The 15,912-nt window shown below is 41.1% G+C and overlaps 2 protein-coding genes across 5 annotated transcripts; one reads left to right on the forward strand and one right to left on the reverse strand.

The window, feature by feature from the left end:
* Nucleotides 1-5,736: 5,736 nt before the first annotated feature.
* Nucleotides 5,737-11,156, reverse strand: LOC112875098 (protein PHOSPHATE STARVATION RESPONSE 1-like). 4 transcript variants are annotated; one of them, XM_025938806.1, is made up of 8 exons: nucleotides 11,017-11,156; nucleotides 8,957-9,603; nucleotides 8,134-8,332; nucleotides 7,954-8,030; nucleotides 7,837-7,876; nucleotides 7,602-7,653; nucleotides 6,630-6,699; nucleotides 5,737-6,349 (listed from the first exon to the last, which is right to left on the reverse strand). In XM_025938806.1, the coding sequence occupies exons 2-8, from the start codon at nucleotides 9,518-9,520 to the stop codon at nucleotides 6,005-6,007; spliced, it is 1,347 nt and encodes a 448-aa protein (XP_025794591.1). In that variant the 5' UTR covers nucleotides 9,521-9,603; nucleotides 11,017-11,156; the 3' UTR covers nucleotides 5,737-6,004. The 4 variants fall into 4 exon arrangements, with proteins under 4 accessions (XP_025794591.1, XP_025794592.1, XP_025794590.1 ...); XM_025938807.1 differs by lacking the exon at nucleotides 11,017-11,156 and adding an exon at nucleotides 10,851-11,010 and having other exon boundaries at nucleotides 7,954-8,027; XM_025938805.1 differs by lacking the exon at nucleotides 11,017-11,156 and adding an exon at nucleotides 10,851-11,010.
* A 1,308-nt stretch (nucleotides 11,157-12,464) lies between these two features.
* On the forward strand, nucleotides 12,465-15,322 carry LOC112875693 (probable dolichyl pyrophosphate Man9GlcNAc2 alpha-1,3-glucosyltransferase). Its single transcript, XM_025939631.1, has 6 exons — nucleotides 12,465-12,865; nucleotides 12,956-13,151; nucleotides 13,246-13,353; nucleotides 14,046-14,207; nucleotides 14,408-14,660; nucleotides 14,766-15,322. Exons 1-6 carry the CDS (start codon nucleotides 12,465-12,467, stop codon nucleotides 15,203-15,205), a joined length of 1,560 nt encoding a protein of 519 aa, XP_025795416.1. The 3' UTR covers nucleotides 15,206-15,322.
* Nucleotides 15,323-15,912: the final 590 nt, after the last annotated feature.

The following is a 15,912-nucleotide window of genomic DNA, read 5'->3' on the forward strand; positions in this document are numbered from 1 at the left end:
AAGAGCTGTAGGGAAAATTTGTTTCCCTAGAAAGATATTTGAAAATCGTAGGGAAATTTAACTTTCCTTAGGAATCTGACCTGTTTTCTAGGGATAGCTAGTAGATGGTCCCAGACTGTACCATACAAACGCCAATGTGGCACGAACCCCTAGGAATCCTAAAAATGTTTCGTAGGGAAAGATGAAAAAATTGGCGGCTCGCTGAAAATTTTGGGCGGTATTTTGAACAGCCTACATCACTCGCCCTCTCAAGCGCATTCTCCCCACCTCGTCTTCTCTCTTTTCGCATCGGCCGGCTCTCTCCTCTGTATCTCTGTCTTCCCTCCCTTCCAGTCTTCCCTTGGTATCCCGGCGTGGCGTGGGATGAGCAGCTAGTCAGCGATGGTGTGGCTCCAGCAAGCTCGCATAGCAGCCGCTTCGGCTCTAGCGAGCTCGTGGCGCGAGCTGGCACAGCGGCGCCGTCCGGCCATCCGGGTGGAGCCGCGGAGTGAACTCCAAGGTGCTGGATCCAGCAAAGCAAGCGGCCGTAGAGATGGATACGGGGACGCGGTGCACAGGTACGGCTCTTCGTCGTCGACGTTCCCGATGTACGCCGTCTTTGACCACTGCAAGATGGGGGAGCGGCTCATCTTCGATGTGCTCGCCGCTGGCCTGCCGCCCGCGTCGTGTGTGTTGCTGTCGTCTTCAGCGCCTGGGGCGCCCTGTCTGTGTGCAGCAGTTCGCCATCCGCGCGAGAGCAAGCTCGATTGATGGATGCGTCGGAGGCCAGCGGAATAGCATCGAAAAGAAGCAGGTCCATTGGATCTTAGCCTAAGGGACCTCTGTCGCGAGGTAAGTAACTGATTTGTTGGGGTTTTCTTTCCCTTTTTCATGGCTGACGCTTTTGCAGCCTTGCGGCACCACCAATTGGCCGTGAAGAAGCTGCGGAGGTGGAGCATTCTGGAACAGCGATGGAATTTTGCTACTTAAATGCATAGCGTAGAGCTCTTTTGGATGCAAATCTGCTTTATTTATTCTTGTGCTACCTGTGTAAACCAAGACATGAAAATATATGTGATGAACTGATGTCTAATTGAGGCTTTTTTTTTCTTGATCAAGAATCCTTTTTCAATATGAATTGCAAAGTATGAATGTAAGAGAAATAATTCTGTTACCTCAGTGCCACAGCATCTCCAAGAGACTCTAATTGATTTTGGTTAAAATTATCCTCCAACAGCCTCTTCAATTAGATATCTAAATATAGACCTGCTTTATTCCGAATTTCTCGCTAGCTAAAGATGGAGAGCGAGAATTGCTCTCTAGAGTACGCATAAAATATAGAAAAGCTATAAAATATAGAAAATATTTTTTTACTCAAATGACTCTAAATAATAATTTTGAGAGTACATTTTAGAAAGACTCTTAGAGATGCTCTTAGCATAATACAAATAAAATCTAAAATATTCTACCCCTAGTAGCCTAAATTTTAGAGAAAGAACTTTCCATGTAGAATAGCGTTGTCATGTGTGAACGTTTCCCTACAACTTACCGTTCCTAGGAAAAACTTCTTTCCCTAGGGTTTTTATCAAGAAATTGTAGGCATTCTTCCTTTCCCATCAAAATAGTCCCTAGGAACCCTTCCCCATAAAAATTTCTAGGGAAAAGGTTCCGTTACAGTTATTCTGCCTTTTTCGTCAAAATAGTTCCTAGGAAGCTTTCACTATAAAAAACTTCTAGGGAAAAGGTTCTCTTACAGTTATTCTGCCTTTCCCGTCAAAATAGTCCCCAGGAAGCTTTCCCTATAAAAACTTCTAAGGAAAACTTATGTCTTTCCCTAGGATTCAAAACTGTAGGGAAAATTGTATTTTCTAGCAGTGTAGCCCATGTGGGATGAAATTCTCACTAATTCCGGTTTTGAACCATGGTGCGATGTAATCGTGTGAAAGTGTAAAGAGAGCAAACTAGCCAAAGAGCAGTCTCGTTGAAGCCGTAAACATGTGATCCGTATGCGAGTCCACCTGACAACTCTATATCCTGTGTTTCATTAGGTATACTAGCAAATATATCAGTACGTTGTTACGTTGCTACAGGTACTTCCTTTTCAAAGTTAACCTTGCCTGCTCGTGTCTTTCCCCTTCCTATATTGCTGAGCTTCCATCTAGATCGCTTGCTATTTACAAGAGGAACATAAGACGACCTCGATTCTGTATCAGATGGGACTTCAATCCAGCGTGAGCTACGTCCGCTTCTAAGTCCGTATCTGATGAGAATAAAAATGAACCAAAGTCAATAACAGACTAAGAAAATGGTCCTCTCTTTAGGAATAGGTAGAGATTTCTGATTTCGAGCGATTAGAATTTATTGCTTTGTAAACTCAATAGAGATTATGGGACAAATACACCCTAAAGTGTTTTCTATTTTTGTTTGATCTTGTGTTTTATGCATGTGTTTCATAACAAATCGAATCTTCAATAACAATGCTTATGTTTGTGATAACAAACAGTTAATATTTTTTGACAATAAGAGCTGCACACATGTTATCATGTTGTTTGGTTTTGGTGGGCGTGTGTTTAGGAGGGGGGGGGGCATATGTTCTCACCTCATAAATTTGCACATAAGTCTACTCTTATATTGTTTGAGGCTTAGAGGTGTGAAGTAGATAATGAAACAAGGCAAATTCTACATTCTTTCTCGCATCTAGGTGGTATGAAAAATCATACAGTATACTAGATTGGTGACACATTGCACTATGTAGTAAATTCATGATTAGGTGGTAATGCAAAATATAAAATAATTTTATTTCAAAGAATATTAAATTTAAAGGCATGCTAGACTGGTATTATAATGCATCATGTGATAGGTATTTTAATAGTCTTTATCATATGATTATTAATTGTAAAATTTATATTAATCCACACCATCTATAAATAAATCAATAAACTTGTGAACCACGTAATGTGTACTAAATATTGACATAGAAACTCTCTAGATAATCAAATTTGAGACGCTCACTAAAACGTGAGATGTCCATATGTAGGGACTTCCGTGAAATGAAATTCGAAGATAAAATTACCATTGACTAAAAGTCCAGCTTTGGTTAGAATAATAATATTTGAATGCCATGACTCTAGGTTTAAAACAAAGAGCCAAGTGTAGATTATAGGGAACCATATATGAAGTATATTGGCTAAAGATTACAATCTAAGAGATATTGGGCCATATGGACTGAATCAACTTCAAAACATACTTGACCCCTAAACATGTGCTTGGATCTATATCATGGTGTCTCATCGTTAAAGTTATGATTTTTGTATTATGTAATATTTATTTTTAAAAGGAACAAGATACTCCTTTTAGGTCTAGAAAAATATATCATTGTAACCTTTCTCAACTATTGTTAAAAATTATCATGTTGGATTTTGGATGGAGTTTGGAGTCTTTTGCAACCTTGATTAGTATGCATGCAGTTCAAATCCTAAAGCTGCAATAAATAGCACAAATCGTTTTTTCTTCATCTTCCATGTCATCTTCCTCAGCGAAGTAATGTCATGTTCACTCTATGCTGCTTGGCAAAACAAACTTCTAGACCACATTGCACGCATGTCATGCCTAGTGCATAGCAAAGGAAAAAAATAAAATACATGACAAGAAAAAATGTATACTGGCATGGGCGCGTGACATTTTGAGATATTTGGTAATACAAAGCGATGCATCATGAGCACGCTGCACGATCAAATACACAATTAAAACTTACAAAATATGGCTAAGGATAGAACTCACATGTATTTAATACAGGTAGATGACTTCTTATTCTTAGTATGAGATAGTATATCTGAAACATCAAGAATTGTGAAACTGGAGGTAGTAGTCAAATATGAACTTGTAAGTTTATTTGTGATTTGATCAACCAACAAACATGGTCTCATTTAAGAAGCTAGCGTGAAGCGTGTTGTGTAGAGTCTGGTTTGTCTTTCCTATAATATGATTGCCATTGATTTTAGTTGTATAATTATGTTACTTTTCATCATATACTAAATTTTATTTTTTTGAATGACATACTAACATTTAATTTGTCTAAGGCCTAATGTTTTAGAGTCAAATTCATTCAGCCAAATTAATACATGAAATTAACTATTTACACATAAATGTATATGCCTAATATCTTATTACCTGGTGGAGTGGACATTTGTATCACATCTAAGATTGCATGGGCATATGCCCCCTCCCACTATTGTTGTATTGTAATCATTGTGTGTGATAAGGTTTGGTGCGGTCTCATGGTAAGCCACACAAATTTGTTGATGAGGAGACCACCACTCGGCATGACCATGTGATTGATCTGTAGTCTATTCTAGAGCTAGAAGTAATGGATGGAGATAATGTATTCGATTAAATGTTGAACAAGGCTGATGATAACTTACAGCTATAGAATAACATTGAACTTGTCTAGGTAGATGATATCATCTATAGAGGTAAATAACCCATTTCCTTCATATTGTCTAACCATAAAGTTTTGAGTCATTTTGTCTTTGGCTTTTATAGGCATGTGTTGGTAGTGACTTGATATAGGTTAGCGGGAGCTAGGTTTCATGTGAGTGTGAGGGACGATGCAATACAGAAAATAATATGAAATCTGGTGATTACAGTACTGCATTCATGCGTTGGTGATTGCTTTGCCGCTGTTTCAGAATCATATTAGCTACAGCCCTAATCTTGTTCAAATCAGCATTGTTGCGCTTCTCCTTATGCAAGTTGAGTTGATGTCAGTTTGATTCTTGAGATAATTTGTGGATGCATGGTGGAATTATTAAAGATGACCTTGTGCTGATGCCATTCCCGCTACATATATATTCTAATAAAAAACAGAATGGGCTCATTTTATTTGACCTACGCAGCATAATTTGAGTGTTGATAAGAGATCTTAATTTCAGGCTGTGTAATGCATGAACTATGCGTAGAGAAACAATACACCCATGCTAAGGAGCTATCTTCTCGATCACCCGCCCGTGGGATCCAGGGATTCCTAGTGTCTCGTCAGGGCACCTCCAGCGTATGCAAAAAACGAATCGAGGGGCAGTCGAATCAAATCGTCAACATGGTGGCAACCGAATTGTTGCTGCCAGAGTGAAAAACAATGCGTGCAGACGAGTCGACTCGTGAGCTGCTGCAGCTGCATTTTTTTAATTCAACTGGCCGCTGGCCGCTCGCGCGAGGGGGAGGCGTCCAGGTGATTGAGCGCCTTCTCTCCTGTAGATGGGTCCCATGAAAACGACGTCGACACAGCCAGGACCGAACAGTAGTTCTATTCGACTCGTGCGGTCAGAATGATTCGAACCAGCACTGGAGGTGCCCTGAGATTTGTCCTATCCTTTAGAGAATGGGTATAACAAATGAGCTGGTAGGAACAGACTCAACACATAATCATATTGCTTGGGGACAGGCAATTTTGGTAGGCGAGGAAGTGTTAACACAAGGCCCATACCACCCTAGCGTCGTGCATTGTGCCGAGCCCGCATATGGCCTTACAACAGCTCTACAAAGGATAAGCAAGTATGTAAACTGATCCATCCCACGTCCGCCATTCCCGTCGGCGGCCACAGGAACCTGCCGATGAGAGCTCCTGTCTGTCCTCTTCATTGCCGGTGGCAACGGGTATGAGCAAGTATGCAAAACAAGATTAGTTCGATGTCATCTACCTCGGTGACCACCTCACTACACACCAAGCAAAACCTCACCAGCCACCCAAACAAAAACAAAAGAAACAGGAAACGTGCATGCAGAAATATAACATTGCTACATCTTATTGTCCCCCATAATTTCGGGGATAACTCTTATTGCTAATGCTATACACACGGCTAACAGAAGGTTCACTTTTTTCTCCTTGCTTAGGTTCATTTAAATAGCTAAGGATGGTTCAACTCAATACACTTCACGAACCAGTAGTAGAATTCAACACATGGACGGTAACAATTTTGATCAAGCAAGGGTGTTGACCAGCTATAATCTGAATGATGCAACCGATGTGTTAACTATCTTGCAGTTTGCGACGCTTCTCTTTAGAGATCTTTGATCCACCATCTGCAGCTGCATCGGAATCAGAGTCGATTTCTGTAATTTTCTGTTTGACACCTAATTGGGTCGATCGTTCTCCCAGTTTGGCAGTTCCAGGGCTGTCTCCTATTCTGTTTTGGTCCATGGCTGAACTACTATCCTTGTTTGCAGAGTGGCTTGGATCAGAAGATGGGTTTGCTGATGTATCGCCTGAGGATGGATCCTGGACCTTCTCCGTGCTGGATTTACACTGCTTTTCAAACATCATCTGCAAATACTTTCCTTGTTCTTCAATCCGCAACTGCAATTTTCTCTGAATCTGCAATGGGAATATATATATATATATGGTGTTAGGATTTAGTGAATTTCATTCACATTAATGTTGAGCACGTACTGCATCTTGTTAAGAGCAAAGCAATTATGGGGCTCGTAGAATCCCTTACTCCAGCAGTTACAGATACAGCTGCAACTCCCAGTATGCAACAAAGAGCACATGTGTGTCACATTTTTTACTCCAAGAGCATAAAAAGTGTGGCATGCCGCTCTTTCTAGGACAGCATTTGGCCTAAACCAATCATCAACTATATTTATAAATATACCTCAAGCTGTTCATGAAGACGCTTCTGGACTTCCATCTGAAGGCGCAGTGCTTCAGTAAGATCCATGCTCCTATATAAAAAACCCAGGATCATGCAAGAGTATTAATCAAGAAGTGACCCACAAAGAAAGATGACGCACTCTCATATCGTAAAACCTCAAAATTAGAATTTATGATTCAAAAGAAGTGAAAACACAATGGTCTCGATATGCATCCTGACAATTCTAGCACCAGAAGTGGTAGGAGTTGGCCGATGCAACTATATTTTGCAAGGTATCAGACCCTTGAGCATCAATACTCTTGAGCATCAATAACCCTTTCTCTTATTGAATGCTAGGTATCAGACCATGATTGTAAAAGCATTTCCCTTGGGTACACATAAGCAAGGTTCCCAGAATAGATTTGAAACAGCTTGTAGGCAATTCATAGCCTGGTCCTTTACTGCATGGGACAATATGCAATTCAATGGACGCAAATGTGTCAGCTTAGAACAGTCTGGGCAGTAAAACTTTCATGCCCAGACACACTTAATTATTATCATTATGGAAAAGGGCAAAAACACATTCCTCAAATAACTATTGTCCAATTACACCTACATAAATTGGCCAGTTGATCTAAAAAATGCTATTGGCAAAGAGGATATTTTTTAATACTCTGCTATATGTTAGATAAATGTGCATAGAACAATCTTCTATATTCCATATTTAAGTGCTTCTTTGCTTCGTGACAGCCCTTCAAATTCCATAGTAAAAAAAATGCCAATAAACAAATCTCAAATATATAGATAGTATTTAAATTATGACTGTTAGTCAACATGATAAACTATGGTCCCAGTTGTTAATAAACTCCTGATCTTAGCTTGATGCATGTTGAATCACACAGTAACATAATACCAGTTACCACGAAAGGAGACAAATAGTACACCAGACAGTGAAAACAAGGGGATATAGCATGAGTATAGTTATTCACTAACGTTTTCAGGTCCAGGGACAGCTCTTCCGTGGTGGTCCTTTTTTCGGATGTACCTGCAATGAGTTATGGAGATGTTACAAATATGCATGCTATTTGCAAAATAGTTACTCATGACAGGGCAATCATGCCACAAAAAAGATTAATATTTCACTGCCCCTAGACATTGTCATGCAGATGTACTCAACAACGCAAAGAAGATATCCGATGCAATTAGGAAGAGTCCAAGTGAGATAAACCTTCAGACAGGTCTGGTTTATAGCGAGCCGTGCGGTACTTCTGCAACACAAAGCAGTTGAGATGAGAAAAATGAAAATTTCTCCTTTGGGCAAGGATACTACTTAGAAAGAGCAAACCTGCAGATGACTTTTGACATGATATATTGTCAAACCATCAACTTTCATAAGCTTGAGCACACCCTTAGGAGTAGCTTCTGAATAGGCATAAGGCAAGATAAAAACACATGTACTAAATGATGTAATCTAGGGTTCATAACTTAAATCATTTGAGGGAAATTGGCAACAGAACAGACATACTTTCACTACCGCCAAGCTGATTTACAGCATCTACAAAGCATTCATGAAGTTCTGGGGTCCATCTCATCCGTTGTTTAGCTGCAGAAGCATTGCCGCTATTGGGAGGACTAGCAACAGGACAGATCTCCCCACTATGAGACGAAGCTGACTGGTTCACTGCAGGCAGTGATGCAGTTGAGTTGGAAGGTTGCATCATGGCCTATAAAATAGGGGAGCAATAACGATGAAAGAAACATAAGTGATTAGAACAAGTGCCACATCCATGGGTCTACAACCATCTTAAAAGCACCTGGACCATGAAAGTTTATTTTGTACCAAAGAGGAGATGCAACAGCATCACTTCAAATGTCCAGAAGTAAACATTTAGCATTAATAACACAAACAGTCCTTACAAGATTCTAAAATGGTAGTGCAAGTGGTTAATCTTGCAGATATTCTAACATGGTAGCTGAAGTAGTTAATCTAACATGTATAATACTATACAGATACAGGGAATCATTCTGTTCTCTTCACCATCACTTCAATAAGATATCATAACAATTATAACTGCAGAGTTAGACTTCAGTTAGACCAAGTTACTTGCACAACCTTATGTGTTCTCAACTTCTTATGGCACAGGAACCTTCATTTGCAGATGTATGTCACAGCAGTATGTGCAAAGTGAAAACTTCACCAACTTCAAACACTAAAATACATAATATATTTGCAAGAACATTTGCTGCCTAAAGGACTTAATATGTTATAGTAAAGATAGTATTTCTAAACTACCAGAGCAGAAGATGGAGCTACAAGTTTACTCATCATGGTGTTGCAATTTGTGTACCTTTGACTGGGAATCAGTAGCTGTTGCATCTAGAATATCTTTCCAATCATCATTCATTATTTCTGCCCACCAATCATTTTGTTTAGCAACCTCATTAGATGTCATAGCAGAATTGCCACTCTGGATCTGATTATCAGGAGCAGCAATATTATCTGTGTAAACTGGTAAAACATCCATAGAAGATGGGAACCAGGTTGCCTCAGTATGGGCTCCTGGGGTATTATCAGATAGAGACTGGAAAACGTCAACACTGGATGACTGAGAAATAAAGGGAGCAACCATAGACTGTGACTCATGGTTAGAACGAGAATCAAGTGGATTAGCAGAATAGCCTGAATATGATGCTTCTATAACACGAGTTCTGGGGTGTAAAGTAGCAGACTGAGGTGTGCCATTACGCAAGGGCATAGAATCATTAGGTAGCTGCCTTGGCATCCGAATGTGCTGGGGGTTATGAGGCCTCGGGAAGCTCTCTTTCAGAGAATTTGGCAAAATAGGTAAAGAGGATGACATTGCCCCAAAAATTCTACTGTTTTCAGACTGCCTTAGATTAAAATTCCTCATTTGGAACAGTGCACAAGCTTTGTTTATTTCCCATAAGCTGCTTTTGGTAACTTTCACATTACAAAAAGAAATAGTCCATTACTCTGCAGACAGAAAAATAGAAATTAAATTAAATAAAGGGTAAAATAGTGAGAGGTAATGAGAAAATAAGGTAATAGCAACAAACATCGTTTATAAGCCACAATCGAACTAATGACATGCGGATCAAGAAAACAAGAAATGGTGCAGTCATGAATTGAATTAGCTACAGTCACTAAGTTGCACCATTCTCATATTCAGCTCCTTCAGCTCCCTTTTTCAGTTTTTCTTACAACAAAAACAAAATATGAAAATTGCCCATTCTGTTAAATGGTAGATAACTGTAAAATCGAATAGAATGGAATTAAGAAAACCATGTCATAATGATCGGTCATGGGCAAAGGCATAATTTATCAATGCAGATTCGACAGGCATTTCAATTTTGGCAATAAGCAGCAAATATTTTTGCCAGCACCAAGGTATCATTCAGTCAATACCTTCTTCAAACCTAGAAACTAACATCTTTTCTCATACACCGCGCCCACATGCACAATCTGACTGCGATCATGATGCCATAATGGTGCCCTGACATTGTGGCACTGAACCCAACTCTCTCCCTACTATCAAGGAGAGATAGCAATAGCATAACTTTTTATCCAATTCGTATCCTCACGATTCCAAATTAAGGAGAAGGCTGTTATTTAATACTATTACGTACAGACAATCTGTTAGACCCCTACAGAACAAGGAAGCACATTCCAATATGCATGCGCAATCACTTCACAGGAGTAGCTATCTTAAGCCCTACAAGGCCCTGAATGCTGGATTAAGACTGAACCCTTGGGGGCAAGCGGGTTGTCCCAAGGCGAAGGACACGATATGGCAGATAATTGCAGCAGCTATCACAGTGCAGGACCTAATAATTGCGCTGAAATGAACACCCCCCCCCCTCTGAATCCTACCCCACTAAAGTCCTACTCACATCGTTTTCTGTATCGCCATCACATTCACACCGTCACAATCCACAAGCACGTGCACTAAAACTGCTCCCCACCAAACTCGCTCGCACGGAGCTTAAGCCCCGCGTCCCGTGTCGCGATCAAAACCCTAAGTAACCCCTCCGGCCTCCACTCCTGTTCCATCTAACCGGCCGGAGTCCCACAACTCCGGTCCGGATCGCCCCGGCGAGCCCGATCGCGCCGGACACGGACTTCGCTGCGTCGGGCGACCGAGACGGCGCGGATTGGACTGGATTAGACGGGGGACAGACGAAGGAACCGGGGGGTTGGGCAGGGGCGCGTGCGGTGCGTACCTGGGGCGGGGGCGAGGAGGCCGGCAGGCCGGCGGCTCGATGCTAGGTCCGGCTGGCTTTTCGCGGGGGGAGGAGAGGGGCGCGTGGGAAGGGGAGGAAAAATCTGGGTGGGGCGATCGCGGTGGGGGGAGGAAAGGGAAGCTGCGGGGAGGGGGGAGGCGAGAACCTGGTGCGCAGAGGACGACGACGCCCACCAAGTTGCTCGGCTCATGGGGAGGCGCACCCAGCCCAGGACCATGAACCATGGTGCGGTGGAGGTTTTTCGCGGATAGGCCCCTGCAGCCTCGCCGTGAAACTTGTTACCTTACCGGTATGGTGCGTGCAACGTGCGCTTGGACGGCAGAGATGGCATGTGGCGGGAAAAAGGGTCATTATGCAGTCGGCCATATGCGAAAAAGAATGTTTGTTTGTACCAAGTCCCTGTACTTTAACGAATCACGAACGAGTACTGAAGTTGGTGAGCGAAAACAATTAGATCCGGTCGCCAAGCAAAATCAGACGTTTTTGTTTCAAATTTGGTTTCTCTTATTAATTCGATTGTAAAGCCAATTTGTTGTTCTCAAACTCAAATATTTTAGCAAAAACTTCACTTGTATCGTGTGTGACTGACTTATAAACATACAAATATTTATGATAACACAATACATGCACTATAATTATCATATTGATCTATACGAAATCCACGCCCCATGTACAACACAAAAAACCAAAGATATACATAAAAAATTCGCATGATATAGATAAAGATAGAAATATTCTTCTTTACTTAGATTTTCTACTATAATTATATCCATTGAAGTTAGCAAAGTTGGCAAATAAAGTCTCATGTAATAAAATCCAAAGTTTTAGAAATTTGAGATAATCCATACGCTAGTTGATTTGATATAACAATTAAATACATCCAAACTAGAAAAAGAAGGATAAACTATACTAGTGAGCTAGGATAACAAATTATTTAAGACATCATTGTATGTAAGTTATCTGAGCTAGTCTTCAATAATCACAAGTAACAAATTTAAATAACAACCTAAGTATATTAGCAATATACTACTGCCGAGTACCACCGGTTTTAAATACATTATGTTTGGATAAGAAAAATAAGTTGGTTTTTAGTTAGTTTTGTAGTTTAAAATGTAACTTCCTCCGTTCCAGAAAAAATGTAACTTTTACTTTCCAAGAAGTCAAATAATTTTAAATTTGATCAAATTTATATAAAAAGTTACTAATATTTATGTCTCCAAATAGATTTAGTATGAAAATATATTACATAATTAATATAATAATATTTATTTTGTAACATAAATATTAATACTATTTTTTTATAAATTTGGTTAATCTTGATATTGTTTGACTCCTCGAAAAGTGAGAGTTGCATTCCTTTTTCTTTTAGAATGAAGGGAGTATATATATATATATTAATGAACGGATAGAATGTTTGCTTTTTGTTGGAACTATTTGAATTTTAAATTTCTACTCCAGCCCTTCTAAAACAGTCAGTCAAATTTTTTTTAGGAAAACTTGTAGGGTTTTGCCAACATGGTTCGATGGCCAAACTAGCTCGCGGAAAGAAAACAACCGGACCCAAACCAATTCCGAGATCCACAGGGATTGCCAATGGCGAAGCCGAAGAAACATCGCACCTCCGCCCCAGATCCGCCCGCAGCCGCCGCCCGCCTCCCATGGCAGCCCCAAGCGCCGCCAGTCCCCACGGCCCTCCTCATCTCCCTCGCCGCTCTCCTTGTCCGCGTGCTCGTCTCCGTGGGCCCCTACTCCGGTCAGGGTGCGGCGCCCAAGTTCGGCGACTACGAGGCTCAGCGGCACTGGATGGAGCTCACCCTCCACCTCCCGCCCACCGACTGGTACCGCAACACCTCCGACAATGACCTCGCATACTGGGGCCTCGACTACCCGCCCCTCTCCGCCTACCAAAGCCTCCTACACGGCCGCATCATCAACGCCTCACTCCCCGACGCCGTCGCGCTCCGCTCCTCCCGCGGCTACGAGTCCACGGAATCGTACATGCTCCGCTTCAATAGATTGCTTAACAGCTCGTTGCATGCAGAATCGTGTGTTGTTAAGACTTGCTGTTGTTTTGGTTCCACTAGGAAGTTGCTGATGCGGTGGACGGTGCTGTCGTCAGATCTTCTGGTGTTCTTTCCCGCAGCATTGTGGTTCGTGTGGGCGTACCTGAAAGGTGGAATCGGAATTACCGGGGAGGAGAGACGGGAAGGGTGGATGTGGCTGCTGGCCATGGTCCTGATCAGCCCCTGTTTAGTGTTGATCGATCATGGCCATTTTCAGGTGAGCTATACTAATGATGTGTGTGATTGAGGTGGGTAGTTGTGCAAACTGCTTCGCATTGTTCGTTGATTGATACCTAGTTGTTTTATTTCAGTACAACTGCATCAGCCTTGGACTTACCCTTGGAGCGATTGCTGGTGTTTTGTCGAGGAATGAGCTTATTGCTGCAGCTCTCTTCACTCTAGCAATCAATCACAAGCAGGTTAGCCTCTATCTAGAAAATTCTGTTCATTTGGCCATTCGTAAGCTTTGTTACCAATGAATGTGAGGTCAAACTTCCTTGAGAACTCTTTGTTTTTGTAAACCCACGCCTTTCTGACAAGGTGGCATTGCACAAGTAGTTTGCTTACCCATGAGGTTGTCACTGTAAATACGAAGCACCTCATGATCCAACTAAAAATCGTATCGACAACCAACAAAATTGTTAATTTTATTGTTTGCCATGTGATGGTTGGGTCCTGGTGAACAGTTGTTGGAGAACTTAAGACCAACGCTGGACTTTGGACTGCTTTTTTTACATATCATCCTGACATAATAGTTAATACAATATGCCCTCATAAGGTGCATGTGCTGGTGCGATATTAGTCCTCTACTTTTTATTTGTACTTACTGGATTGTAGGCTGGCTCAAAATGGCATTAGCCAGCATGTGGGATTTGAGCAATTATTTTCATGGGACCATAGGAAATAGAGTAAGCCATGATGAGCCAAATGCACACATACCAATCTAATGCGTGAACTTTAGTCTACTACAATTTTTTTATGACCCTTCCAGGTAACTAATCTGGGGCATTTTATCCCCACTAATACACCTGCTGGATATACTTTCAAGTCATGACATCCCATGGTTTTCCTATATATCTTATAACCATATGATGTGCTGATGTATCTGCAGATGAGCCTGTACTTTGCACCAGCTTTTTTCAGCCATCTTTTTGGGAAGTGCCTCAAACGTAAATATCCTATTGTCGAAGTCATGAAACTTGCTTTCGTGGTCTTGGGAACTTTTGCTCTTGTCTGGTGGCCATTTTTGCATTCTTATGAAGCTGCCCTACAGGTGATGGTCCATCATACCCTCCTATTTACTTGATGTTCAAGGAAACCATGTTCTATTGCTGAATTTCATCAATACCAAGAAATTTTGTTTTTATTAACCAGGTGCTAGTCCTTAGAGTGATACTTGTTTTATACTTTTATGTATAGACCTAGTACACTGTTTGTTAGTTGGTACTGAACTTCTGAAGTCTGTATTATCAGGTGATCTCTCGATTAGCTCCATTTGAGAGAGGTATATACGAGGATTATGTTGCAAATTTCTGGTGCAGCACTTCGGTTATTATCAAGTGGAAGAGATTGTTTGCAATAAAACCACTGAAACTTATGAGTCTCTCTGCTACCATACTGGCTTTCTTGCCTTCATTTGTTCAGCAAGTCAAGTCTCCAAGTAATCTTGGCTTCCTTTATTCTTTGATGAACAGCTCATTCTCTTTCTACCTATTCTCCTACCAAGGTATGTTCTACTAATTGATAGGTTCTCTCCCTCTCTCTTGGTTATAAGTATATAGTGTTTATTAATTTCATATTTTCCCTTGCTTTCATTGTTTTCTACCTGCAGTTCATGAGAAATCGATTTTGCTTCCACTTTTACCTGCAAGTCTTTTAGCACTGAAAGAACCTCAGATGTACGGATGGTTCGTGTACTTTGCCCTTTTCTCAATGTACCCACTTATCTGCCGTGATCAGCTTCTTCTACAATATATAGCTGCTCTTGGCCTATTCTTTCTTATATACTACACACCTGGTGGAAGCCATGGAAAGAGGCTGAGCATCTCATGCGGAGCAAAGACAGTTCTTAGCTTGCCATTTTTGTGCTCACTTTTACTTCACATTACCTACCTGCAAATAGAGCCGCCCAAGAGGTATCCATTCCTGTTTGATGCACTGATAATGTTCATATGCTTTTCACAATTTGTCATATTAACAATGTACACCAATTATAAGCAATGGATGTTGGATACTCATTCTAGATCAATAGGTGTGAAGAAGGATTTATGATCGGAAATTTTTGACAGCTAATTTTACGGAGAAAGTTACTGCACCTTTGTAACCTTGTGTGTTTTTCCTTGTGACATTGATTAATTTTATTGAATGAAATGTATGAGGTTTTGCTCATTGGGCATTTCTGTATATTTGGAAATTCGAGTAAAAGTTGCCATGTACTACCGTGATCGCTGGAAACCAGAATTTAGCAGTATAGTATGTGTTCTGCAGAGCTCCAGCTCATAATTTGGACTTTATATGATGAGTTAAATTGATTCAAACCTCCACGATCCAAAACAAGAACAAAGTGACTCATGTAAATACCCTCAATCTGTCCAGATCTCCCAAGAATTTCTGGGTTTGGAGCTGTAGTTCTGCCAAAATGGACCGTAGGGTCAACACTAGCTTTTATGCCACAAGAATTTAGGACCTGTGACTATTATATTTTGAAATGTTCGGAGCTTCGGGCCCTTGATTGCCAATGCTGGCGCATTTGCGGAAATTGTAACCTCTGCTGACTTCACCCGCATTTGCTCGCTCAGCAAAGCAAGGGCAAATTTCCCTAGTTCTATCTGCCTCCCTGTCCTCTGTTTTCTCTTTTCTCCAATGGCAGAAGCCATTTGGACGGTATGGTCTATGGTGTAGTGTTCAATCTGGGTGGAAGGAGTGATCAAGGTGAGGAGCCTGATTTGATCGGACGGGAGCTCAATTCGTGCAGCAAG

The sequence above is a fragment of the Panicum hallii genome, chromosome 9 (assembly GCF_002211085.1).
Source record: "Panicum hallii strain FIL2 chromosome 9, PHallii_v3.1, whole genome shotgun sequence".
Classification (NCBI taxonomy): domain Eukaryota; kingdom Viridiplantae; phylum Streptophyta; class Magnoliopsida; order Poales; family Poaceae; genus Panicum; species Panicum hallii.

Excerpts from the sequence above, each read along its gene's own strand:
- LOC112875098 (XM_025938806.1), bottom strand. The coding sequence starts at position 9,520 with ATGAGGAATTTTAATCTAAGGCAGTCTGAAAACAGTAGAATTTTTGGG. Across the intron at positions 8,031-8,133 it reads TCAGCTTGGCGGTAGTGAAA|AAGCTACTCCTAAGGGTGTG; the intron begins GTATGTCTGTTC and ends ATGCCTATTCAG. Across the intron at positions 6,350-6,629 it reads GTCTTCATGAACAGCTTGAG|ATTCAGAGAAAATTGCAGTT; the intron begins GTATATTTATAA and ends TTCCCATTGCAG.
- LOC112875693 (XM_025939631.1), top strand. The coding sequence starts at position 12,465 with ATGGCGAAGCCGAAGAAACATCGCACCTCCGCCCCAGATCCGCCCGCA. Across the intron at positions 14,208-14,407 it reads CTTATGAAGCTGCCCTACAG|GTGATCTCTCGATTAGCTCC; the intron begins GTGATGGTCCAT and ends CTGTATTATCAG. Across the intron at positions 14,661-14,765 it reads CTACCTATTCTCCTACCAAG|TTCATGAGAAATCGATTTTG; the intron begins GTATGTTCTACT and ends TTCTACCTGCAG.